The following is a 27,860-nucleotide window of genomic DNA, read 5'->3' as shown; positions in this document are numbered from 1 at the left end:
TCCACGACATTCATATGCTCTGAAAAATGGCCAACAAATCATAAATTCTACCAGAGCATGTAATCTTATGAGCACAGATGTATATACAGTAATAAAGATGTAAGTAAGAGTGGAATGTAATGATGAGGGCGCAGTGTGTGAGCCCAGTATGAATACACACATATCTCTACCCATACACTACAATGGCGTTCTCTCACATCTCCTTCCAGCAGCTGTCACATTCCCGCCCCTTTACACCCTGACATCTACTCCCCGCCTCTCAGCGCTGATTGGTCGGCCCGTGTCCTCCGAGGGTGTACTACTGTATCCGGAGAGGTGACGTCCCTCAGCGACACCCAGCTGTCATTTGAGCGCCAAAACTCAAACTCAGAACGAGCGGGAGACAGAGATAGAAGGCGCGCTGTGTGAGCGGGTATTGTGTGTTCTCCGGAGACCATGGCCACCCCACCCAAGAGAATATGTACGGATTCCCCACCGTCACCTACCTCATCCACCTCCTCTCCGGGGAACAAGAGCAAGATCAAGAGGATCTCCATAGAGGGCAATATCGGTAAGAGGAGCGCAGTGTATATAGAATGTTCAGTATATATAGAATGCTCAGTATATCGACCTGTATACAATTCCATGTGTCACTGTAATGTCATAGAGCTCCTTGTCATACGGGGACTTTCCCGCCAATAACATGTCATCTTCCTGCAGGGACTGAATAATGGCAGGTGTCCTCTCTGCTAGAACAATGGAGGCTTTATCTATGCTGAACCCTGCTCTTCCCCCCATCCTTCTCTATAAGTCTGATGACCCCTCCATCCTTCTCTCTATGTCTGATGATCCCTCCATCCTTCTCTCTATGTCTGATGACCCCTCCATCCTTCTCTCTATGTCTGATGACCCCTCCATCCTTCTCTCTATGTCTGATGACCCCTCCATCCTTCTCTCTATGTCTGATGACCCCTCCATCCTTCTCTCTATGTCTGATGACCCCTCCATCCTTCTCTCTATGTCTGATGACCCCTCCATCCTTCTTTATAAGTCTGATGACCCCTCCATCCTTCTCTCTATGTCTGATGATCCCTCCATCCTTCTCTCTATGTCTGATGATCCCTCCATCCTTCTCTCTATATGTCTGATGATCCCTCCATCCTTCTCTCTATATGTCTGATGATCCCTCCATCCTTCTCTCTATAAGTCTGATGATCCCTCCATCCTTCTCTCTATGTCTGATGACCCCTCCATCCTTCTCTCTATGTCTGATGACCCCTCCATCCTTCTCTCTATGTCTGATGACCCCTCCATCCTTCTCTCTATGTCTGATGACCCCTCCATCCTTCTCTCTATGTCTGATGACCCCTCCATCCTTCTCTCTATGTCTGATGACCCCTCCATCCTTCTCTCTATGTCTGATGACCCCTCCATCCTTCTCTCTATGTCTGATGACCCCTCCATCCTTCTCTCTATGTCTGATGACCCCTCCATCCTTCTCTCTATGTCTGATGACCCCTCCATCCTTCTTTATAAGTCTGATGACCCCTCCATCCTTCTTTATAAGTCTGATGACCCCTCCATCCTTCTCTCTATGTCTGATGACCCCTCCATCCTTCTCTCTATGTCTGATGATCCCTCCATCCTTCTCTCTATGTCTGATGATCCCTCCATCCTTCTCTCTATATGTCTGATGATCCCTCCATCCTTCTCTCTATAAGTCTGATGATCCCTCCATCCTTCTCTCTATGTCTGATGATCCCTCCATCCTTCTCTCTATATGTCTGATGATCCCTCCATCCTTCTCTCTATAAGTCTGATGATCCCTCCATCCTTCTCTCTATAAGTCTGATGATCCCTCCATCCTTCTCTCTATAAGTCTGATGATCCCTCCATCCTTCTCTCTATAAGTCTGATGATCCCTCCATCCTTCTCTCTATAAGTCTGATGATCCCTCCATCCTTCTCTCTATAAGTCTGATGATCCCTCCATCCTTCTCTCTATGTCTGATGATCCCTCCATCCATCCTTCTCTCTATGTCTGATGATCCCTCCATCCATCCTTCTCTCTATGTCTGATGATCCCTCCATCCATCCTTCTCTCTATGTCTGATGATCCCTCCATCCATCCTTCTCTCTATGTCTGATGATCCCTCCATCCATCCATCCTTCTCTATGTCTGATGATCCATCCATCCTTCTCTATGTCTGATGATCCATCCATCCTTCTCTATGTCTGATGATCCATCCATCCTTCTCTATGTCTGATGATCCATCCATCCTTCTCTATGTCTGATGATCCATCCATCCTTCTCTATGTCTGATGATCCCTCCATCCATCCTTCTCTATGTCTGATGATCCCTCCATCCATCCTTCTCTATGTCTGATGATCCCTCCATCCATCCATCCATCCTTCTCTATGTCTGATGATCCCTCCATCCATCCATCCATCCTTCTCTATGTCTGATGATCCCTCCATCCATCCATCCTTCTCTATGTCTGATGATCCCTCCATCCATCCATCCTTCTCTATGTCTGATGATCCCTCCATCCTTCTCTATGTCTGATGATCCCTCCATCCTTCTCTATATGTCTGATGATCCCACCCTCCATCCATCTTTCTCTATGTCTGATGATCCCTCCATCCATCCATCCATCCATCCTTCTCTATGTCTGATGATCCCTCCATCCTTCTCTATATGTCTGATGATCAATTCTCTCCCCTCCATACTTCTCTATGGACATGGCTCCACTGCAACGGATGTGTTTTCCTGGAGTTCAGCTTTAGAAAAAAACACTTTATATAATTTCATTTTTTATTTTTTTTGCATGTATTTTAAATACCTCTGGGACACACATCCTCACTCTTTCAGTATTCTGTAGGCAAGAATGACATATTCAACACTGGAATACCCATTTCATGCATCCCAGTAGGCCACAGGTTACTCAGTGGTACATCATTGCTGTGTCTCTCTGGTTTGTACAGTTGGCCCCGTGATGATGTGCAACAAGGGCTGGCTGCTAGGGCTTAGAAGAGACAGCCACCTCCTGATGTCAGGAAAGAAGATCGTGCAGGACTGGATGAGCAGCATTGGATCATTAGTGGGGCGGCCCTCTTTAATATGAACAAAGAAAACAAGCCATTAAACCTAGCCATGTTTGTACACAGCCTAAAAAGTATTTTAAAGAGTCTTCCTAAGAGAGCTGTCTGGCTGTCATTGCTGTCTTTGTTTTTCTGCAAAACCAAAAACAAGAAATCGCATTCCCTTACAGTACAACCTTCTCAGGGGTTAAAAAAAACCACACATCTGTCACCTGCTGTCTCCAGCACCGCACCTGGGGACTATCAGGGAGGAGAGAGCCCTTGCAGTGTGACGAGCACCTATTGGCTGCGGTCAGGAAAGGGGAGTGTTGGGTTCTCTTAACGATCAGCAGAAGCACATCTGCTGAGTGATGAATGAGGTGCGGCCCCAATGGGGGGGGGGGGGACTTTTATTCCTCCAGGTTACCCTCGCACAAGGAAACACTCGGGTGCTCGGTACAAGCACACGCTGAGCTGCCAAATCAAGCTCCAGTGTCCGTTCCATTAAAGGATAAGTTTGCCTTTTAACCACTTCATAACCGCGCTATAGGCAAAAGATGGCCGGGAGGGCATCCATGGACTTGCGCACGCATTTAGTGTACTCTGTGATCACTGTGCTTCAGACATAGCTGATCACAGATCGTGGTAAAGGACCAATAACAGCAGCCCTTTACTATGTGATCGGCTGTGCCCAATCACAGCTAATCGCAATGTAAACAGACTTGGCGGTAATCAGCGGTACTTTCCTCATGCGCTGTCACAGCATGAGGAAAGCAGAGCTGGTAACCAGCAATTTTGACAGGAGTAGGTTCACAGATAATCAAAAAAAGTGCATTTATTGTTTATATATATATATATATATAATTTTTTTTTTTTTTTTTTTTTTTTTTTTTTTCTGAGGATCCAGCAGACTGTAAGTGTAATCTGTCTGACCGTACATCGTATGGCCAGACAGTTTCATGTTGACAGGAGGAATCGATGAACTATCAGGAATGCTCAACAGCGCCTTGGTAGTTCACTGAGAACTACGAGCCGTCATCTGCAAAGGATGTTGGTATTTGTAGTCTATTCTTTCACAGAACTCTGTAAATGAATGACATGGCCATGTGGGCAGAGCCCTGCATGGCCACGCTCTTTTCAAAAAGTGACAACTGGTGCAGGGAGCTTATACCAGTACTGCTGTCACACAAAGGGCTCATTCACCATGCTGCTGCAGGAACGGGAACATGTTACATGTTTCACTCATATGCCCTGTACACACAATCGGACATTCCAACAACAACATCCATCTGATTTTTATTTATTTTTTTCTGACCGATTTTGGCCAAAACTTGTCTTGCATACACACGGTCGCACAAAAAAATCCAATCGTTAAGAACGAGGTGACGTACAACGGGACTATAAAGAGAACAGTAGCCAATGGCTTTAGTTTCGTAATTTATTCTGAGCATGCGTGGCACTTTGTGCGTCGGAATTGTATACACACGATTGGAATTTAAACGATCGGATTTTGTTGTCAGAAAATTTTTATATCCAGATCTCAAACTTTGTGTGTCGGAAATTCTGACGGAATAAGTCAGATGGAGCCCACACATGATCGGAATTTCCGACAACACAATCCGATCGCACATTTTCCATAGAGGTCTAAAAGCCCAAAATTTCAGTACAAAACAAGTTCATTTTGGAGGCGCAAAAATGCAATAAATAAACCAACTTTTTTTTCGTAAAATATAAAACCTGAGGTTGCACCAAGCAAATAGATACACAACATGTCATACCTTAAATTTGCATGCCCCGCCCCCCCCCTGAAATGGCAACAAACTTCAGTACCCTATATTCTCTATAGGCTCTGCTTTATAAGCCTCCTCCAGGTCATCAGCATTATGGAGGTCTGGTGCTAGAATGATTGCTCTCAGAAAAATTTGGGATGGGGGGGATTTTTCATGCTTAAGTGTAACTTTTATTAAATTTTTTTGTCCATCACATAGAGAACAAAAAGTCCCCTATGTGCTGATTTTTTAGGTGACGGGTTCTCTTTAACCACTTCAATACCGGCCCCCTCATGGGCACGCCACCGGCATGTTATCCTGCTGGACGTCATATGATGCCCCGTGAGGATAACAGAACCACCCCTGGCTGTCATTCTGCTATAGGCTAAGTGGGAAGTGGTTAATGAGACATCCAGGGTGTCTTAGACCCTGCATGTCTGCTCTCTGCTCCACTGAATGTAATGCAATGCAGATCGCACTGAAATTCATCCTTTACCGGCCTTGATGGTCGGGGAAACTCAACAGGGACCCGGATTTGACTTCATACACTTCCGGGTCAGGTACGCCTCTGCTCTCCTCCCTTCCCTCTACACGGTGGCACCCGCTATGCTGGTCCAGGTCCCACAGATGAGCAAGCAGAGCCTAGGATATAGGGGTGGGGGGACTTTTCGGGGCAGGGGTTGTGGAAGCATTCAGGCGACAGCACAAATACTTCCATCTGACAAATCAATCCTTCCTTCTTCTCCAGAGCCCTCAGTATTGCTGTAAGTCAGGGCTCGACAAAACCCGGGCGCCTGGTCGCATTGGCGACTAGAAATAGCGACCTCGCGCCTGGGGCAGCACAGCTGGGGGTATCCTGTCTCTGTGGACCCCCCCAGAGTGATCGCGTCGGGCCGTTCCGCCGGCGGCCGAAAATTTAGGCCGCGGCTTTGAGGCCTTCTGCGGTCCTATGATTCCTTATGGAATCTGGCGCCCTCTTGTGGTCGCTGTTGGTATGACAAACCAGCAATGCTAATGAAGTTTCCTCTGCCTGTTTTATATTACCTGCCTCTTCCCTTTATTTAGAACCCCCTAAACATTTTATATATTTTTTATTCTAACACCCTAGAGAATAAAATGGTGGTTGTTGCAATACTGTCTGTCACACCGTATTTGTGCAGCGGACTTACAAGCACACTTTTGTTGGGAAAAATAATTTAGTTAATAAAAAAATAAGACAACAGTAAAGTTAGCCCAATTATTTTTAATATTGTGAAAGATAATGTTACGCCGAGTAAATTGATAACCAACATGTCACGCTTCAAAATTGCACCCGCTCATGGAATGGCGACAAACTTTTACCCTTTAAAATCTCCATAGGCGACGTTTAAAAAAATTCTACAGGTTGCACGTTTTGAGTTACAGAGGAGGTCTGGGGCTAGAATTATTGCTCTCGCTCTACCGATCACGGCGCTACCTCCTATGTGTGGTTCGAACACCGATTTTATATGCGGGCAGGACAGGGCGCGTTTAAAAAAAAAAATTTCTGCTTATTTTAACTTTTTTTTTTTCCACTGTTCTTTTAAAAAAAATGTTGTGTCACTTTTATTCTTATTACAAGGAATGGAAAAATCCCTTGTAATAGAAAAAGCATGACAGGTCCTCTTAAATATGAGATCTGGGGTCAGAGAGACCTCGGATCTCATATTTACACTAAAATGCAATTGAAAAAAAAATTGTCATTTGAAAAAAATAAATAAAATGTCCCTCTAAGAGCTATGGGCAATGACTTGGAGACGGGGGGGGGGGGGGCGGCGACGGCGCTGCTATCTTCCCCTCACTCGTCTCCATGTCAGGCCAGGGACAGGTCCGGATCGCCGTCACGGACCTGGCTCCTAACTTTTTAAGCTGGCTCCTAGATTCCAAGCAAATTTGTCAACCCCTGCTGTAAGTAGTGAGTTGTCTCTTGGTAGGAGTTATGCATATATCAAAATGCCTTGAAGGTTTCTAGGCAGGTTGCATTTACATGTAGACCACGCTAGGTAATTCCCACATGTGATGGCTGTGTCTCCATGAATGAAAGAACTGAAATCCAATGAATGTAAGAGATAGACCAGGGACAGTCAGCCTGAGGAGAAAAGACTGGATGATGCTGGATGTCCTACAGCCAGAAATTAGGTGGACTTTCTGCAGCTTCCTAATGCACACTGTGAGGAGTTTATAATATATAGTGAAATCGGGGTAAGTCATTTCAGTTCAGGAGGGAAGCCGGTACTGTGCAAGATAAAAGGGAAGGCTGGAGTTCAGCTTTATTGCATTTGGAGTTGTGTTTGGATCATTTAACAACTTCAGTACCAGGCACTTTCACACCTTCCTGCCCAGGCCAATTTTCAGCTTTCACCACTGTCACTATTTAAATGACAATTGTGCGGTCATGCTACACTGTACCCAAACAAAATTTTTATAATTTTGTTCCCACAAATAGAGCGTTCTTTTTGTGGTATTTGATCACTTCTGCGGTTTTTATTTTTTGCTAAATGAATAAAAAAAGACCGAAAAGTTTGAAAAAAAAAATGTTTTTCTTTGTTTTTTTTTTCTTTATTTTTGAGATGGCACTGACAATGGGCACTGGGCATTCATAGGTGGCACAGGTGGGCACTAAAAGGCTGCACTGATGGATACTGATAGGTGGCACTGAAAGGCTGCCACTGAATCTCACTGCTGGGCATCACTGGCAGGCATTTTTATATGGCAATGATTGGCAGCTGCCTGGGCACTGATTGTCATTTCCCTGGTGGTCTAGGGTGGCATGCCTGGTGGTCCAGTGTGGTCCTGGGTGGGCATCGGAGGGGGGGGGGGGGCTGCACTAATAAACAATCAGCACAGACACCCCCCTCCTGTCAGGAGAGAAGCCGATCGGCTCTCCTCTACTTGTGTCTGTCAGATGCGAGTGATCAGTTGTGATTAGACATGGCTGATCACGTGATAAAGAGCCTCTGTCAGAGACTCTTTACTTAGCCCAGAGTTGCGGTGTGTCAGACTGAAACACTGCAACAACAATCGTGGAGATGTGCGCCCTAGGGGGCGTGCAGCGGCTTGATATCCTGGCGACATCATATGACGTCCGGTCAGGATATGGCAACCACTTTGCTGACGTCATTTTGTTATATGACGCGCAGCAAGTGGTTGTAAAGGCTGAAGGTTTTTTACTTTACTGCATTCTATGTATGAAGGTCAAAAACCCTCTTTCTCTTATATTCACTGACCGACACAGCTCCTCTCTGTAACAAATGGGTTGTTAACCTTATCACTAGGAGAATACTAAGGCATAGTTGTAACACAACACTCAGAACTCTTAGTTCCGCCCAGGGGGGGTTGTCCCTCGGGCTACAACCCTCCCGTCTGCCAGACAGACCTCAGTTTTATTTTGCCTAGTAAACGAGAAGAACCTAGGAACCCTGCGGGCCCATCGGTTCTTGCTTTTTTTATGCAGAAGCTTGGCTTTTTGCGCAAGATGAATGATCCTGGGATCTACTATCAACAGCCGGCTGAGTGACAGGCTGGATACCCTTATCCTTGTAGTCTCTCCAGTCCGGCCATCAAGCGTGTGCAGGTCACAGCTATGGCTCGGCAGGCCACGATGAAACCTCAGCTCCAGAGGTGGTCGGTGAGCTTTATGCTCCGGGGCATACATATGACCGGGCTACTGATGTCTGCGTTACAGTATGCCGAGGCCGGCAGCTACCCTGTACTGAACAGTGAGTAGTTCTGCAATGGAATGTCTCCCAGCTCTTCAGGACTGGTAAGTACAGCTCTCCCGCCCTGGTGGGGCCAAGGAGGTCGATTCGGAGGTCCCTCACCTCCCTCCCTCTCTTCTCTCCCCTGACCCTATCTCCCCCCCCCCCCCGGGGGGGATGCTGCATGTGGTTGATGAGCGGTGTATGTGTACAGATCCCTGGGGGCTCTCACCTGGGATAGGGGGCTGGCGGCCATTTTCTGGAAGCCTGAACACATTTTTCAGTGTTTTCTAGCAGCAGCTTGCATGTGCTCTCACAGCCTTTTTCCCTGTGTTTCCTGTTTGTATCCTCCTGAGGGCATCTTCTGCCTCAGAATTAGAGGAGGATGTGGTGATTACCATGCAGACCCTGCAAGAATTTGGGTGGCTGTTGAACCTAAAGAAGTCGGTGCTTGTGCCGACCCAGCGTCTGGAGTACTTGCTGCTGGACTCCAGGGAAGCGAGAGTGTTTCTCCCTTCAGACAAGCTGCAGGCTCTGAGATCTGCGGTAAAACTGCTGATGAGCCCCAAGTGGTCGTCGCTACGCTTTTGCATGCGAGTACTGGGACTCATGGTAGCCTCCTTCGAGGCAGTACCTTATGCCCAGTTCCACACCAGAGTCCTGCAGAAGGAGATTTTGACAAAATGGGACAAATCTCAGTTGTCCCTGGATCAACAGATCCAGGTGAGCCAGTCAGTCAGATACTCTCTGATCTGGTGGTTGAGGTGCCCGGTGATTCAGTACGGAAAATCGTTCCTTCCTCTGAAATGGACGGTGATCACAACGGCCAGCAGTCTATCTGGCTGGGGTGGAGTGATGGGGGGTTCAGTTGGCTCAGGGCCTCTGGTTGACGGTAGAATCCAAGTTGCTGATCAATCTGCTCGTATTGAGAGCGATCAGGCTGTGCCTCTCCACATGGTCGATGAGACTGCAAGGGCGTCAGATCAGGATCCAGTCAGGCAACGCCACGGGCGTGACATACATCAGTCACCAAGGGGGAACAAGGAGCTCAGCTGCTGCACGGGAGGTCGCTCACATACTTCGGTGGGCAGAGCGACACATACCGGCCCTGTTGGCCATGGGGAGTGGAGAACTGGCAGGCGGACTATTTGAGTCGACAGATGCTGGACCCAGGAGAATGGGCATTGCATCCTCAGACATTTAGGTTGCTGTGCCTGAGGTGGGGCACGCCAGACGTGGATCTGCTGGCCTCCCGTATCAATCGAAAGGTGCCAAGATTCATGTCCAGGACAAGAGATCCGTGGGCCGGCGCGTCAGACGGTGCTGGTGGCTCCGTGGGATCAGTACCAACTGATCTATGCCTTTCCTCCACTGAAACTTACCACGTCTGCTTCGCAGAGTGAAAGCTGAGGGGATCCCAGTAATACTGGTTGCACCAGATTGGCCTCAGCGTCCTTGGTATGCAGACCTGGTGCGTCTGGTGGCAGACGCTCCCTGGTGACTGCCGTTGCGAGAGGACCTTCTGTCTCAAGGTCTGATTCTCCATCCTGCTTTACCATCGCTGGCTTTAACTGCATGGCTATTAAGAGCCAGGTGTTGAGGAATCGGTGTCTGTCAGACTCTGTGATCCCAACTATGTTGAGAGCACGAAAATCTTCTCGGAAGATATACCATCGGACCTGGAAGGCCTACATCGCCATGTGTGAGGAGAAAGGATGGCATCCGCGCTCCTTTTTCATATTCGGGATCCTGTTGTTTCTCCAGCAAGGGGTAGACCAGAAATTGGCATTAAGCACCATCAAAGGGCAAATTTCAGCCTTAGCTGTCTTTTTTTCAACGACCCCTGGCATCGCACTCCTTAGTGAGTACCTTCGTTCAGTGGTTACGACATGTAGTCCCTCCGGTGCATCCACTGTTACCCCCGTGGGATTTGAACCTGGTGTTGTCGGCGCTTCAAAAACCGCTGATTGAAAATATCAGGGAGATTCCCCTGTTGACTCTTTCCCAGAAAGTGGTCTTTCTAGTGGCCATCACATCGGCCAGGAGGGTTTCGGAACTGGCGGCCTTGTCCTACAAGTCGCCCTATCTGGTTATCCACAAGGATAAGGTGGTGTTGCGTCCGCAACCGTCTTTTGTAGTGGTCTCGGCTTTTCATATCAATGAGGACATTGTATTACCATCTGTGTCCTAAGCCAAAGCATCCTAAGGAGGTGGCCCTTCACGCTCTACACGTGGTTCGGGCTCTGAAGGTGTATTTGTCTGCCACGGCTCCTTTTCAGAAGTTAGGCTCACTGTTTGTTTTGGTGGCTGGTCCAAAGACAGTCTCATCGGCCACCATTTCTAGGTGGATCCGTGATGTGCACAAGAGCCTCGGCTCTCCCAGGTTTCTCCTGCTGCTGCCAATCACAGCCAGTGTGCAAGTCACATGTCCCTATACACACTATTCGATTTTCTGCAGATTTTTGTCTTCAGGTTTACCAAAACCATATAATATGAGGTCAAACCTTAGGAGTTTCAATGTGTATGCAATCAGACAGGCCCTTGCTATACATGGTTTTGGTAAATCTAAAGACAAAAATCGGCATAAAATCTAATAGTGTGTATGGGGCTTTAAAGTTTTATGAGTTTTTGTTGTCAAACACACTGCAATGGTAGACTGAGAAGAATAATCTAGTTGCTGTGGAAACAATTCTATTTTCAGGCACTTTATGAAATACGCCTCAGATTACGTTATTTGGCTGAATTCTGATGATTGCAGTCACTGGTGCAGGTGATCAGTAGTAGAACTGGTCTTAATAATTGACTTGAACCAGGAAAAGATTTCCTGCTTTGTTAATAAGTAAAGCGGGTCCACCCATAGATGAATACATTTACTGTAACTTGTTTCCGTCACACCCAATGCAGGCAAGTGCAGAAAAAAAGACAAACAATTGCTAATAGCCTGCAACCTGTTAGTGTATTTAAAGTGATTGTAAAGTCACAAGCATGTTATAATTGCCTCCTCTGTGCAGTTGGATTTGCACAGAGTAGCCTAGATCCTCCAACTCTCAGGTCCCTCTTTGCTGCTCCTGGCCACTCCCTCCTGTTAAGTGCGCCCCAGAGTCACAGCTCTGTGTATCCATGCAGACATGGAGGCCCACCCCTCCCTCCTGATTGGCTGGCTGACTGACTTTGATTGACAGCTACAGGAGCCAATGGTGCTGCTGCTGCATCTCCAATCAGGAGGAGAGTCCTGGATGGCTTGGACATTCGTGAACATCGCTGGAGAGAGATGGGGCTCAGGTAAGTAATTGGGGGGGGGGGTGCTGGGGAGGTTGCTACTCACACAAGGTTTTTTATCTTGATGCATAGAATGCATTAAGATAAAAAACTTATGCCTTTACAACCCTTTTTTTAAATTTGCTAGTCCATCTTACACACCCCTTCCTCCAGACTATGCTGTCTTGCTCATCTAATGATTGGTAAGCTGGAAAATATTACATTTTTGGTTTTGGGTTTAGTACTACTATGAGTCCTGGTTCACATTGATGCCATTTGTCATGCAATTTGACACGTCAAATCGGTGGCTGTTGCCTGCAATGGAACCGTATGAATCTTTGCGGCGTAAGTAATTTTGTACTGCTTTTGGCGATTTTCAGCTGTGATTTCAATACACATTTGTGCAGGAAAGTGCACAGATGTCTGAAATCATTGGACTGACATGTGGCAATGACATCATGCGAGTTCAGCTGAATTTACGCAATTTAAATCCCGCAGCAGTGTGAACCTGGGCTAAAGTGGAGCTCCACCCAAAAGGGGAAGCTCTGCTTGCTTGCTCCCCCCTCCCCCTACTACATTTGGCACCTTTCGGGGGAGGGAGAGCAGGTACCTGTTTTTGATAGGTACCCACTTCCGGGTGACTTTGCTACTCAGTGTCTTATGGTCCCATAGAGCGGGCTCCGGGAGCAGCACGCACCAATTTCCCCTCATTGCAAGCAGGTTGCCACTGGGGTACAGGTTAAGTGGGAGGAGCCACAGTGCCAGTTGGGGGACCCGAGAAGAGGAGGATCTGGGCTGCTCTGTGCAAAACCACTGCACAGAGCAGGTAAGTAAAACATGTTTGTTTTATTTATTTTTTTCTACAAAAAAAAAGCTGAACCTTTTAATATCACTTTAAATCTATATCCCATATTATGTTTCTGTGTTTAAGTTGTAGCTATTTATGTGTATGGGGCAGCAATGCTGTATTTGCACATGCTGGCATTGGTTTTCAGTGGAAAATGTTAATCAATTAAAATTGACATTTGGTGTTCAGTGGTAATGCCCATATTGCTTGCACTGAAGGCCAGAGCAGTTCTACTTTTCCACGCTAATGTCTCACACTAATAGCACTCATACATTTTATACAATTTTCTTATTCAATTTTCTTTAGATTTACATTCAATGATGTAGTGCAAGGGCCTTCCTGATTGCTAACAAATTGAATGTGTTTAGGTTTGACCTCATATTTATATGGTTTTAGTAAATCTAAATAAAAATTGTATAATAAACTGACCCGGAATGCATAGCATCAAACAAAATCTCAATCTGCATACACATTGAAAGTAGTTAGATTTGGTTACTTATATTTTCTAGAGCCTGTGTATGCTGTAGTTGTACGTACATAAATTAATTGACTTTCTTTTCTTTCCCAAGCTGCTGGTAAATCTACTTTTGTCTGCCTTCTTAATAAATGCAACGAGGACTGGGAAGTTGTTCCTGAACCTATAGCAAGATGGTGCAATATCCAGAGCACTCAAGATGAGTTCCAGGTATGCCATGTGTTTAGTATTGTAATGTGCACACTTGTTGCTTACAAGTAAAAATCCTGTATTTTCTGCTCGAAAATCACTTGGAACCCCCAAAAATTATATATATCTTTTAAGCAGAGACCCTAGGGAATAAAATAGCGTTGTTGCAATATTTTATGTGACGCGGTATTTGTGCAGAGGTCTTTCGAACGCAATTTTTTTGGAAAAAATACACCAATTTAAAAAAAAAAAAACAGTAAAGTTAGCTCTTTTTTTTTTTTTTCATCCAAAAGTTTTGAGTACCTGTTTTTGTGTATTTAATATATAGTTTTTTTTTTTTTTTTTTTTTTATCTAAATTATACATACAAGTGAACTGATTGGAGGTTTGTTTTGTTTAATAAATGTTTAAGCGTAAAATGTTCTGTATCACTTATTACTGAAGGCTGCTTTCGCACTGGAGCAGGCAGGCGCTGACGGTAAAACGCTGCTAGTTTTAGCGGCGCTATTCGGCTGCTGGCGGGGAACTTATAGCTAGTGGCCGAGGAAGGGGTTAAATGCGCTTGTGAAGCGCTGCTGCCAAATCGCATTGCATGCGCTTCGGCAGCGGTGCCCATTCATTTCAATGGGCAGGAGCGGTGGAGAAGCGGTTTACACCACTCCAAAGATGCTGCTTGCAGGATTTTTTTGTTTTTTTAACTTCCTGCCAGCGCATCTCCTCATTGTGAAAGCACTCAGGCTTTCACACTGAGACTGCAGGGGAGCCGTTTTGAAGGCAATTTACAGGCGCTATTTTTAGCCCAAAAGCGCCTGAAAAACGCCCCAGTGTGGAAAGGTGTCTAACTTAGATTTTATGAGATGAAGGGGGGGGGGAAAGGAAAAAAATAAAATAAAAATCGGCCTTACGTATCGGCTAAAAAAACGGCATCCTATATCGGCCACCGCGATTTCTAAATATCGGCCAGAGAAAAACCCATATCGGTCAACCTCTACAAACAACATATATTCAAATAAAAAACAAAATTGGAGGTAAATTGTTGGCCCTATATAAATCCTGTATAATAATACAAACAAATGAAGTAAACTAAAAGACAGCAGCCTTATAACACACATGCCTATTTACTATAAAGCCCCATTCACAGCTTAGCATTCCAAAGCTCCAAAACATTAAAAATGCTATGTTTGTTATGTATTTTCTTTTTGATCAGAGTTTATTTATTTATTGAGAAACTTTTTGGTCAGCTATACAACAAAATACAATTCAACAAACGGTAACTCAACTCAAAGACCACTGTAGTAAACAGTAACAGATAGTAGAGAAAAAGTAACAAACAATCATGTACTTTTTTTAATTATATCTTTTCTTGTGACAACAGTGAAGAAATGACACTTTGCTACAATGTAAAGTAGTGAGTGTACAGCTTGTGTAACAGTGTAAATTTGCTGTCCCCCTCAAAATAACTCAGCACACAGCCAATAATGTCTAAACCTCTGGCAACAAAAGTGAGTACACCCCTAAATGTCCAAACTGGGCCCAAAGTGTCAATATTTTGCGTGGCCACCGTTATTTTCCAGCACTGCCTTAACCCTCTTGGGCATGGAGTTCACCAGAGATTCACAGGTTGCCGCTGGAGTTCTCTTCCACTCCTCCATGATGACATCACAGAGCTGGTGGATGTTGGAGACCTTGCTCTCCTCCACCTTCTGTTTGGGGATGCCCCACAGATGCTCAATAAGGTTTAGGTCTGGAGACAAGCCAAGCCATGTTAGAATACTGCCCTGCGGCCCAGTCCCCGAAGGGAGGGGATCGTGCTCTGCTTCAGTATGTAGCTTAATTGAACAAGCTGAGGTTAGAAGCTCATTGGTGTCTATGTAGAAGTGAGCGTGATTTTGCCCTTTCCAGCTTTAGTAAATAAACCCCATTGTGTATTTAAAAGTGGGGTAGGCCTGTACTTAAAATCTGCCTGTTAGTGGGTCCTGAGGACAGGGTTGATGACCACTGGTTTAGAGAACATAAAAAAGCAAGTGGCTTTTGACTGGTGATCTTCTCTTTTGTATTAAAAAAAAAAAAAAATACATGAATATGTTGTTCTTTGTAATAGATCATAAAAATAATTCTATGAAGAGTAAATGAGTGAACCCTAACGCAGTGTGAATGGAGGGCTTGTTCAGAGCTTAATAAGGCACTGACTGTATTATCAGATTTTTCAAAAAACATAATTAGGGTATAAAGGTGATTCCTAGACGGAAAGCTTTCAAACTTCGAGGAGTGCCAATCCCAGTTCCCCCATCCCCAGCTCCGACATGCTTTTTCAGTGTCTCAGAAATTATATAAAGCCAGAGACGGCAATAAGAATAGTATTTTCAAAATTAGATCTGCTTTTGAAAATGTCACATTGAAAACCACCGTACAGCTTATTATTATTATTATTAATAAATATATATATATATATATATTTGTTTATCATTTTTCTGGTCATATTTTGATTTGAAAATGTGAAAGAGGCCAATTTCTGACAAGTTTTTTTTTATTCACCCTAATGACCAGTAGAGGGCACTCATGTATAATTTTTTTTTTTTCTTGACTGTGTATTTCTGAACAGGAGCTAACGCCGTCTCAGAAAAGTGGTGGAAATCTTCTTCAGATGATGTATGAGAAGCCGGATCGCTGGTCCTTTACATTTCAGTCCTATGCTTGTCTTAGCCGCATTCGTGCCCAACTAAAAGCTTTCAGTGGGAAATTAAAAGAAGCAGAAAACCCTGTGCTGTTTTTTGAGCGTTCTGTCTACAGTGACAGGTACAGAAAACATGTTAATTAAAGAGTTCCTCCATCCAAATCTGATATTTCAGTATTCAGTAGCTGCTTATGCTTTCCCGAGCCCCAGCTCAATCCAGCGATGTGCATTAGAGTAGAGACTCTCCCAGGTCTCTCTCTCCTTATTGGCTTAACCACTTAAGGGCCGAGCCTCTTTTTTTTAGATTTGTTGTTTACAAGTTAAAAACCTTTTTTTTTTTTTGCTAGAAAATGACTTAGAACCCCTAAACATTATATAAAAAAAAATTCTAACACCATAGAGAATAAAATGGCCATCGTTGCAACCACAAACATACGTCGTTGTCATACCGTATTTGCGCAGCAGTCTTACAAGCGCACTTTTTTGAAAAAATACTTTTTTTAATTAAAAAATAAAACCGTAAAGTTAGCCCACTTTTTTATATTGTGAAAGATAATGTTACTCCTAGTAAATTGATACCCAACATGTCATGCTTCAAAATTGCACCCGCTCATGGAATGGCGACAAACTTTTTTACCCTTAAAAATCTCCATAGCGACATTTAAAAAAAATCTACAGATTGCATGTTTTGTGTTACAGATGAAGTCTGGAGCTAGAATTATTGCTCTCGCTCTACCAATCTGGGCGATGCCTCACATGTGTGGTTTGAACACCGTTTTTGTATGCAGGCGTATGGGTTCACGTCTGCTATTTTACCTTTTTTTTTTTTTTTTTTTTTTTTTTTTTTTACCTACCCTTTCTGTCCACTTCCTCCATTTATAGAAGCTGTACTATAGCTTCCATGAATGGAGGATGGATGGATAATTGAAAGGTCTGCCTCCTCCATTCATAGAAGCTATAGTACAGCTTCTATGAATGGATTAGATGGGCAGGCATAGTTGTCAGTCTGGATGAATGCATATGACTGGTCCCTCTATAGCCCCATGAATAATGTGTGGTATCTAATTTCTTGTACTGTAGTCCCCCCTAAATACTCTAACACTTTCTTTTCAGGTATATCTTTGCTTCTAACCTGTATGAGGCAGAATGTCTGAATGAGACAGAATGGACAGTATATCAGGACTGGCATGATTGGATGAATTCCCAGTTCTGTGTTGATCTTGAATTGGATGGAATTATTTATCTTCGAGCTGATCCTAAGGTAAATGGAGGCTAGGTTCACAGAAATTTGGGTGGGAAGACAAACTAGACCTGTCATTTAATGAAAACCAGTCGCAAAGCCAAATGGTTCACTTGGTAGTCTATCAAGTTTTGTAGTCATGACATGCCCTGTTGGGTAGTTAAATAAGGGCACCTTTACTACCATCACATTAGTCCTCAGCTCATGAGCTTAGGAAAAAAATGAATAAAGTCAAACTAACTAATTTTCAGCCATGGCTGCCATCTATGTCACTTGGCTTCTGTGTGTGGAATGTGCTAGGATGCGGTCACTCAGCTGGAACATTTCCATTAGGTGTGGGAGATGCTGAGATGTGACTACTCTGCTAGAACACAACCACCAGGTGTGGGATATGCAAGGATGTGACTACTTTGCAAGGACATGACCACCAGGTGTGGGATTTGCAAGGATGTGACTACTTTGCAAGGACATGACCACCAGGTGTGGGATTTGCAAGGATGTGACTACTGTGCTACAACATGACCACCAGGTGTGGGATATGCAAGGATGTGACTACTTTGCAAGGACATGACCATCAGTTGTGGGATTTGAAAGGATGTGACTACTGTGCTACAACATGAGCATCAGGTGTAGGATATGCTTGGAAATGGCATCCATGTGTAGTAGTACCTATATGCCCCTACTTGTAAGAACCTTGGCGATAAAAGTAGTTCCCATGTGACTCTTTGAAGGGTTGGCTGGTTTATGAGGATTTATATGTAATTGCTTGAATTCTCTTGTTGTTTAGGAGCCTTCTCAATCCTACAGCAATTATCACATAACATTTCCTCCCTTGGACGCCTTTGCTCTAGCGGAGGAAAATGTAGCTTAAAAAACGCACCTAATGCCGTGCTTTGCATGCACGTTCATGTGTGCTTGGTGTTTTATTGCATTCTTATCCAGAATATTATTATTTATTTTGCCCATTTAAATGCATGAATGCTCATAAACAAGTCTAGCGGCAATGAACGTTTATTCCTTTCTGAAACGCTCTCCTCTTTAATGTGCATGTGGTGTGTGTGGTTTTTTATTTTTCTATTTATTTATTTATTTATTTTTGTTCTGCCTCTAAATTCTCCTGTCTCTAAAGCAGGGGTTGACAAATTTGCTTGGAATCTAGGAGCCAGCTAAAAAAGTTAGGAGCCGGGTCCGTGATGGCGATCCGGACCTGTCCCTGGCCTGACATGGAGACAAGTGAGGGGAAGATAGCCCCAAGCCCCCCACCTGTCTCCAAGTCATTGCCCCCCATAGCTCTTAGAGGGACATTTTATTTTATTTTTTCAAATGACAATTTTTTTTTTTAAATTGCATTTTAGTGTAAATATGAGATGTGAGGTCTCTCTGACCCCAGATCTCATATACAAGAGGACCTGTCATGCTTTTTTCTATTACAAGGGATTTTTACATTCCTTGTAATAGGAACAAAAGTGACACACATTTTTTTTTTTTTTTTTTTTAAAGAACAGTGAAAAAAATAAAAATAAAAGTTAAAATAAAAAAAAAAATATTTTAAACGCGCCCTGTCCCGCCAAGCTTGCGTGCAGAAGCGAACGCATATATGAAAGCGGTGTTCAAACCACACATGTGAGGTATCGCTGCGATCGGTAGAGTGAGAGCAATAATTCTAGCCCCAGACCTCCTCTGTAACTTAAAAAGTGCAACCTGTAGAATTTTTTAAATGTCGCCTATGGAGATTTTAAAGGGTAAAAGTTTGTCGCCATTCGATGAGCGGGCGCAATTTTGAAGCATGACATGTTTGGTATCGATTTACTCGACGCAACATTATCTTTCACAATATTAAAAAAAATTGGGCTAACTTTACTGTCTTATTTTTTTTTTTTTTATTAAATACATTTTCCCCAAAAAAGTGCGCTTGTAAGTCCGCTGTGCAAATACGGTGTGACAAACAGTATTGCAACGACCACCATTTTATTCTCTACGGTGTTAGAATAAAATATATATATAATTTTTAGGGGTTCTGAGTAAAGGGAAGAAAGATAGGCTGGCAGACAGGGAAAATTAGCATTACATCCATTAGCATTGCTGGTTGTAATTCCAACGGCCACCACAAGAGGGCGCCAGATTACAGAAGGAACCATAGGATCGTAGAAGGCCTCAAAGCCGGGGGCTAAATTACCGGCCGGCGGCGGCGCGGCCCGACGCGATCGCGCCGGGGGGGGCCACGGAGACAGCATACCCCCAGCTGTGCTGCCCCAGGCGCCAGGTCTGGAATTCTAGTCGCAAATGCGACCGGGCGCCCGGGTTTTGTCGAGCCCTGCTCTAAAGGCCAATAAAAACACCTATGTGACACAAATGCTAACATAGAGGGGTATTTGAAAAAAGTTAAAATACTTGTAAAATCAATGGTTAATGTCCTGTGTGGTTGACTTCTAAAGTAGAACTATAGGCAGATCCTTTTTATTTTTGATAGATTAAGGGAGGGTTATAACCCCTGTCCGTTCCCCTCCCCCCCGCCATCTGTGTCCCATTGCGGGGATTTCTCTTCACTTTCTGTCCCATAGCCAATCAGAAAATGAGAGGAATTCCCTGCAAATTAAGGCAATCCCTTGGGGACCCACAGGTCACCAAAACTAGTGTAAATGTTGGAAGATTTCCCTGCCACTTTTGTGGGGACAACCCAAAATTGGGGATTTTCTTTTACCTTAATTTTCAATGATAATAGTAAACAGGACAAATCGAGAGAGTGAATCTTCCTAACGGGCAGAGACAGCAATAAAAACTGACAGGTTTTCTGCTCTACCTCCCCTCTATCCAAAACTAAAGCTTTTTTGCCTTTAGTTATACTTTAACGTAAATTACAGTATGTTGATTACCTGTTTTCTTTATTTACAGAAATGTCTGAACAGGATTCATACGCGTGGAAGGGATGAAGAACAAGGAATTCCAATGGAATACTTAGAAAAACTTCATTACAAACATGAGAGCTGGCTTCATCACAGGAACATGAAGTTAGTTCCCTCCATTCTCCTAAAGCTATACAATTATTAGGTGTTTTTTTTTGTACATGTTATCAGACCCAACCATGTGGTTAGTCAATTGTACATTCTGGCATTGGGGCACAAGTAGACCAATCCTAGGAGACAATATGCAGTACGCTTAAAAAAGGTGACCTGGTAGCCATTGATATTCGTGGACATATAATCTCAGTCCAATTACGAATTCCTTTTGGCTGCTGGGTTATTTATCTTGGCTGAAATATTACTCATCTGAAAAGTACCAATCAATTTTGTAGAAACCTTTCACTCCAAGTCCTGCCCTTAGCAAGTTACAATCTGATGGCCCTATCATAGTAAATTACATAAGAACATGCAGAAAGTCAAGTTGGTGTACCATTATGTTTTTGGCTTGTGTAAGGAAACCAGCCAAATTGGGTAACAATTTACATACTTACTGCATATAGTATCCTTGCTGCTAATAGACTCATGCATCTCAGTGCTGTTGGATAATACTAATGTATTTACATATACATTACCATCCTCAAATTAAAGCCCAGTGGCAGTAAACTTGGAAATTCTTTCTTGCAGTGGAGCTACATCCACTTTTCTAGATTGATCCCTACAGTCTCTTCTTCCCCCATGCTTCGGTGATCTAAGGTTCTGACGTCCTCAAGGCCGATGCAGGATCCAAAGTACTGCAATAGATGTGAGGGTGCCGAGGGACAGCCCACTGCTGGAGCATAGGAAAGCGGAGTGCTTTTACTCTCCCCTAGACATAAATGAGCGGGTAACCTTTGCAGCCCCACTGAATGGGACAATTTTGTTTGGTAACCATTTCTACAACTGGCTGTGCTAGAGTTGTCACCTCATCCCTTTAAAACTGAACGCATATTAATTACACAGGTTCTGGGGCAGATTAAAGCGGAGGTCCACCCTAAAGTGGACCTTCCGCTCATCGGAACCCTCCCCCCCTCCGGTGCCACAATCGGCACCTTTCAGGGGGGAGGGGGGTGCATTTACCTGGATAATCCAGGTAACTGCACCCACTTCCGGGATAGCTCTCTGCGGAAAGGGGCGTAACTTACGCCCCTTTCCGCAAGTGCCCGCCCCTTCCCGCAAGTGCCCCGCTGCCTGCTGGGAAACACACAGATCCCAGAGGCAGCGGGGAGCGTCCTTATTGCGCAGCGCGATTCGCGCATGCGCAGTAGGGAACCGGGAAATGAACCCGAAAGGCTCCATTTCCTGATTCCCATACCCAAGATGGCGGCGGCAGGACCCGACAGACGACCTAGAGATCGGCTTCGGGTGCCGACATCGCGGGCGCGCTGGACAGGTAAGTGTCACTATTTTAAAAGTCAGCAGCTGCAGTATTTGTAGCTGCTGGCTTTTAAAAAAAAAAAAAACACGGAGTCCCGGTGGACTCCCGCTTTAAGGTGGTAATTAAACTCTATTATCTGCATTAAATTAGCCTCAGAACCTGTGTAATTAATATTAGGGCTGTTACTAATTAAAATTTTTGTGTTCGATCGTTTTTTGTTTTTTTTCATTGACTAATTTCAATTAATTATAATGCACATAAAGATCCAACTACTTTTAGCTGATCTCCCTGCATTGCAGCTCTGTATTAGTCAGTGGTAAATGTGGTATACACTATATACAATCATCCAACACTAGTTGGTTTCCACAATCCTGAACTTCACAGTTCACACAAATACTTTTTAAATTCAAACTGTAGCACTGACGTAAGTCATTTTTTTTTCTTATTAAACTTTAAGAAAAACGTAGAAAGTTAATTTAACGTTAATTATAGAATATTGACTGTCAGTCACTTTATAGTAGGCAAGTAGGCATCACTTTAGCCAGTCACACAGACATACCAGAGTGTTTACATTTTGTTGTTTGTTGTTTTTTTTTTTTTTTTTCCAACAATGTTAAAAACGGAGGTCAAATTTGCCTACACTTAGCTCACAGAATGATCCCAGTTAACCACTTCCATATTTACCATCACTGTCCGGTGATGTCATCGGACACCTCCCCCCTTCCCTTTGTTAGCAGACGGAGGCACTTGGGGGAGGAGTCCGGTGACTTCGCTGTCCGTGACGTCACCGGATCTCCAATGGAACTCCCTGAAGACCCGGAAACTGGCAGAGAGGTGAGTACCGATCAAAAGAATTTTGATTGATAAAAAAAAAATTAACGATCAAAATATGGATCTTTAATTTTCCCAGCCCTAATTAATACGTGTTCGGGTTTAAAGGGATGAGGTGGCAACTCTAGGACTGTACATGGATCAAAATCCAACTGGTTCAGTAAGGAATTGCCAAATTTCGTTTTCATGTATGACCACTGGGGTTGAACAGAAGTCATTCTACCAACTGACTTCTCATCAACCCCCCTGTTGGAAAACATCTGTCCATTCAGTGCTGTAGGCTATAGCCTACAGTGCTGATTAGTGTATTCTGATAGTGGAGAAGTCTCTCCACTGTCCTAGTACACTGACACACAGCAGGGAGGATTCCCCATCCACCTACAGTGTGTGAATGAAGGAATTGGGTCAGTTTTGGCCAGCTACAGACTTGTTTATGAGCGGTACAAGGCAATGGAGTAATATGAGAAACTGCAATCAATCCTTCATTAACTGTAAACTACCATAAGCTATTATGTAATTGCCTCATACCACTGTACGTAACATTATTGTACAGAGAAATCCAATAATACTTTATCATCAACTCTCATTTGATCAGTCTGTATTGTTTTCTTTTAGGACGGATTTCTCCTATCTGCAAGAAGTACCCATCTTGACACTTGATGTGAATGAAGATTTCAAGCATGATAAGCCGAAACAAGCATGCATGATTGAAAAGGTGTGTTACAACTTCTGTGGTGTCTGTGTTCTGTTTTTTTTATATATACTGCATACCTTATCTAATGATAACAGTCTTCCTCTGAGCCACACCATCATTTTAAAGCAATTCTTATTTATTGGTTTCAAAGTCTGCAGAGGTTTTCTTACATCAGTGCTTTTCCTGTTATCAGATGTCCTCTTGTGATCTTTCTATACCATCCAGTCTATTAAGCAACGTGATGGATTTTCTCAGAGCACATTACAATGGAAAATTCCTCTGCTATATTTTTTTTTTCTCTAACCAGCACATTTTATAGATTTTGTATATTTCCACAGCAATCTTGACAATTAATTCTTTCCATAAGTGCATAACCTTCACCTAAAATGTTTTTTTTTTTTTTTTAAGATATTACTAATCTTATTTATTTTTATTTATATATATATATATATATATATATATATATATATATATATATATATATATATATATATATATATATATATATATATATATATATATATTTTTTCCTTTTTTGCCTGTGTGACTAGTGGCATGCCCTTGAGACTCCCATTATCCAGCTAGTTGACCACCACTGATAGATTTTAAGCATCAGAAATAGAAACCTTGTGGTAAATCTGTTGTAAAGTCTGTCTCACTGCCCCTGTTTAACATTGCTTGCTGTGTAACAGAACTGATAAATGTGTTCTTTGCGCTTGTGATTTCAGTGTGACCAAGGTGAAGTTTAAAGTGGTTCCAAATCCCTTAAGTTTTTTTTTTTACCTCTTATGCAGTAAGGTGAAAAACTGGGTGGACTGTATTGGCATGCATAATTCCCTAAGTAAAGCTCATGGGTGATGCTGAGCCTCCGTGGAATAAAATCGCTAAAATCCAATGAATGAAAAAGGCGGGGCAGGGACAGTGAGGCTGGGAAAGGAAGAGCTAAATTAGTGGCCACGGAACTGCGGCCCATGGGCTTGACTTTAACTCCCCCAAGTGACACCAGTAATGAGGCACGATTCTTTCTGCTGACACCAACAGTGGGGCACTGCTTCTCCCACTGACACCAGTGATGGGGCATTTATCCTCCACTGACACCAACACAACACTGGGGCATTATTCATTCCATTGACGCCAATGATGGGACCAATGATGCTTCTCTTAATGATCACAGGCGCTAATTCATTTTGTTACTCCCAATGACCACCAAGACTGAGGCATTGTTTACTCCCTCTGATGTTAAACCATTTTCTACTCCCACTGGCCACAGTCCAGCCCCCCTGAAGTCTGAAGGACCGTGAACTGGCCCTTTTGTTAACAAAGTTTGGAAACCCCCTGAGCTAGATGAGCACTGCACACTGTGAGAACCTTTACAGTGTACAATGAAAAACACTAAGCCCCTGTACACACAGTCGGAGATTTTGCCAACCAAATCTGTCGGATTTTGCCCGTCGGATTTAGTCCGACGGATTGTGTCCGAAACTTTTGCATACACACGGTCGAGCCAAGTTGGCGAAAAATCCGATCTTTCAGAACGTGATGACGTAATTTCGTTACGATGGGACTACATTCAGGCTAGTAGCTAATAGCTTTGATGTAGGAATTTGATCTGAGCATGCGTGGCGCTTGGTCCGATGAAAATGCTCTACACATGATCGGATTAGGTCCGTCCGGCCCAGTTGGTCGGGAAATCTTTCCAACATGTTGGAAAATTGGGTCGGACGGAGATTCGGACGGAATCAGTCCGATGCATACCACACACAGTCGGATTATCTGACGACGCGGTCCGATAAGACTCATTCCGACAGATTCTCCAACCGTGTGTACAAGGGCTAAGTCATTTCAATTACAGGAGAGGAGCCTGTGCAACCATGCAAGGCTGGCGTTTAGCTTTAAAAGTAGTTTTAACCCTTTTACACTTCATCCAAAACTAAAGTTGAGTTTCACTTTAATAATATACAGTAATTGCTGTATGCTACTGTAGACTGATAATTTATTGAGCAAAGTTTTTAAAGTAATTCTGTGTTTGTGTTTATTTTTATATATTTTTTTTACGAATTTAAATAACAAATGTGTTTTGTGTTTTATTACAGGTTAAAGAGTTTTTAAGCACGTTATAACACTGTGAAGACCCATGTGTTTTGTAGACGCTGTTACTCTCCATATTAGAAGAAGGAATACGTTCCACAATTTGTATACTCTCTCTAAAGCTGACCTTTCAAACTCTACAATCTCCTTTTTAAGTATACCAGCAATGATGTGTCTTTCAAAGTTGATATAATCTTTAGGTCGGCTCTCAGATTAAAAGGGGTTGTACAATCAGATTGTAACATCAATCGCTAGCTTTAAGAAGTTACGCCTCATCACGTGTTTTTTTTTTTTTTTTTTTATTTTTTTTTAACAACATTCAGTTTGATTACATTTTGGTGATTGGTATTTTTTCTATTTGTGTATATATTTTAATTTAAAACAGGTGTTGTTAAATTGACCTTTTTTATCAGTTATTTAAATCAGTACACATGTATTTGTCATTTCTTACAAAACTGATAAGGCCAGAGTCTTCAAGAAATGGTTGTAAACAATACAATGCAAAACCCATGTATGTGCTGGGATTGGCTGACTAGAAAGCATATTACCAAAAACATGCAGGGGATTGTAAGTTGGATGGAGGAATCTTCCCTGCTGTGCTATTGTATTCTGACAGTGGGACTCCTCGTCTATCAGAATACATTGATCCGAAGGCAATCAAGAAAAGTTTTCCAACTTTCACCTTCGGCTGAGCAGGAATGGCCAAAAATGGATTGAAATTCGGCTGTTACCTGCTGAACTGACCAAATTTCAATCCATCTATAGGCAGCTTAAGAGTCAGTAGGACAATCGGGAAACTAGTATTTTCAAGAGGTCATCAGTAGCAGTCTTCTGTTTTCATAAAACTTGGTACATCCAAAGATTCAAATTCAGTGGTAATTATGTGGTGGAAAAGCCACCTGACTGCAAACACGCAGTGCACTGAGCTTCATCTGCAAGATTTCGGTTGCTGGTTGTCTGAGAAAAACACTCTTTAAAATAGCAATAATATCCATAAGTTTAATGTTAATTTAAAAGAAAATTCCAAATTTTAATTTAATACACTCTGTAGCAAAAGCTCTATTGAGTATAAAATGATAGTAGGAACTTTTTTATATTTAGTATACATGTTACCCAAGCTTGAGAATGCATGAAAACATAATTGCATGAATGAATGTGGTTTGTATATAAAGCCCATGCAAACACATACCCATTTATTTATTTTTTTTCACTTGGTAAGATGAAAATTTAAACAGGCTTATTTAATAAGTCAAAGTACAAAACTCCTAGTTGCCATTTATAATCCTACTTTAGGGATCTGTACAGAAATTGAATATGGCTTACTCTACTTGGCACACCATAGATGCCTAATTTTCCTGCAAAATGTACAAATGTTCATTCTTCCCCTAAAAACTTCAGTGGTGTAACCACTCTTCCCTTTTAAGCAAGTCTCCTCTGTCTATACTAAATATACATCTAAGCAATATACATTTCTAGGAAGATGTATATAACTGCTTAGGTATGATGAAATTTCTTGAACCACGGGCCTCGTTCACATGGGTATTGTCAAATCCTGCATTTTTATGCTTTTAGTGGGCATTTTTAACACCAAAATATACAATTATATATTTCAATAGTGACAATTTTCGCTGAGCATTCAGCTGCATTTACAGAATTCTAGAATTCTGTGTTTCCAGGATCCAGTTAGATACGCTAAGGCTGGATTCACACCTATGCAGTTTTAGTGCTTAGTGCATTTTGCAGATTTGCACTACAGTCCATTTATCATGGTGTTCCATGGAACGCGTTCTGTAGAGCAAATCTGCAAAATGCACAAAAAATGCATAGGTGTGAATCCAGCCTAAAGGCGAGTAAACGCCAGTAAACTTGCTGTAAAGCAGGAAAGTGATCTGGGAGGCATAAAAGTTTGTACTCCCCCAGATCATTTAAGAATGCTAGTGTGAATGAGGCCTTATCCTGCACTGATGGTGATAATGAATGTTTATATATATATTTGCATTACTTTTTTTTATTTTTATCCTAAATCAAGTTGTGTGTGTGTGTGTGTAGATAAAGAAAAGAGTGGAGTTAAATCGACTCAAACACTTTTAAAGGGAATATGTCAGTAAAATAAAAATTATGGGAACTGCCATTGCTGACTTCCAGAGCTGTCATTTGCATTCTTGCTTTAATGCTTAGTGATAGGCTGCAAACTTGTTCAGTATGATTTTCAGTAGATTGTAAAGCAAGGATGAGGATGACAACACCAAGGGTGTAAACCTTTAAAGGACCCCTGTCAGAGAAATATTTGAAACGTATTCCTGGTCTCCCTTTAAGAATGCTCCTCGCCTGGTTATGTCTGACTGGTTGACATGTTTTTCAATATGATAGTCACCCACCACAATAAGCATGCCATAAATAAAAGTGAGATTTAAGTTGCAATAACTTACCTCTGTATTAGTTATAGATCAATGACTCTGAACATATTCAAACAAACCTTGTCCTGAATAAATTCTTTTGATGGAAAGATCAGGGTTGCAGCCAGCAGCTCTTTTGTGGCAGGTGTACTTTAAAAACTGCTCGGCGGCGGTGTCTTTCATGTCTGCACTGACAGCTTCCCTTTAAATTGTCTAAAACTGTTTATGTGTATGTGACTTTTTAAGCGTGTTTATGCAGTATTGTGAAAAAAAAAAATTTGTTTTAATAAAACGTAAAAAAAATGTAAAA

The 27,860-nt window shown here is 42.8% G+C and overlaps 1 protein-coding gene across 1 annotated transcript; it reads left to right on the top strand.

Moving 5' to 3' along the window:
* Positions 1 to 335: 335 nt before the first annotated feature.
* DCK (deoxycytidine kinase) lies at positions 336 to 27,860 on the top strand. Its single transcript, XM_077476461.1, has 7 exons — positions 336 to 550; positions 13,220 to 13,335; positions 15,916 to 16,109; positions 17,101 to 17,248; positions 20,120 to 20,235; positions 22,988 to 23,087; positions 25,160 to 27,860. Exons 1-7 carry the CDS (start codon positions 436 to 438, stop codon positions 25,184 to 25,186), a joined length of 816 nt encoding a protein of 271 aa, XP_077332587.1. The 5' UTR covers positions 336 to 435; the 3' UTR covers positions 25,187 to 27,860.

The sequence above is a fragment of the Lithobates pipiens genome, unplaced genomic scaffold, assembly GCF_037356315.1.
Source record: "Lithobates pipiens isolate NorthernLeopardFrog02 unplaced genomic scaffold, aLitPip1_a1.2 Scaffold_13, whole genome shotgun sequence".
Taxonomy (NCBI): domain Eukaryota; kingdom Metazoa; phylum Chordata; class Amphibia; order Anura; family Ranidae; genus Lithobates; species Lithobates pipiens.
This window is presented reverse-complemented; position numbering and strand designations above follow the sequence as displayed.

What these genes read in the sequence shown, in the direction of transcription:
- DCK (XM_077476461.1), top strand. Translation starts at nt 436, where the DNA reads ATGGCCACCCCACCCAAGAGAATATGTACGGATTCCCCACCGTCACCT. An exon ending in CGTTCTGTCTACAGTGACAG is followed by an intron (nt 16,110 to 17,100) that starts GTACAGAAAACA and finishes CTTTCTTTTCAG; the next exon opens with GTATATCTTTGCTTCTAACC. An exon ending in CTTCATCACAGGAACATGAA is followed by an intron (nt 20,236 to 22,987) that starts GTTAGTTCCCTC and finishes GTTTTCTTTTAG; the next exon opens with GACGGATTTCTCCTATCTGC.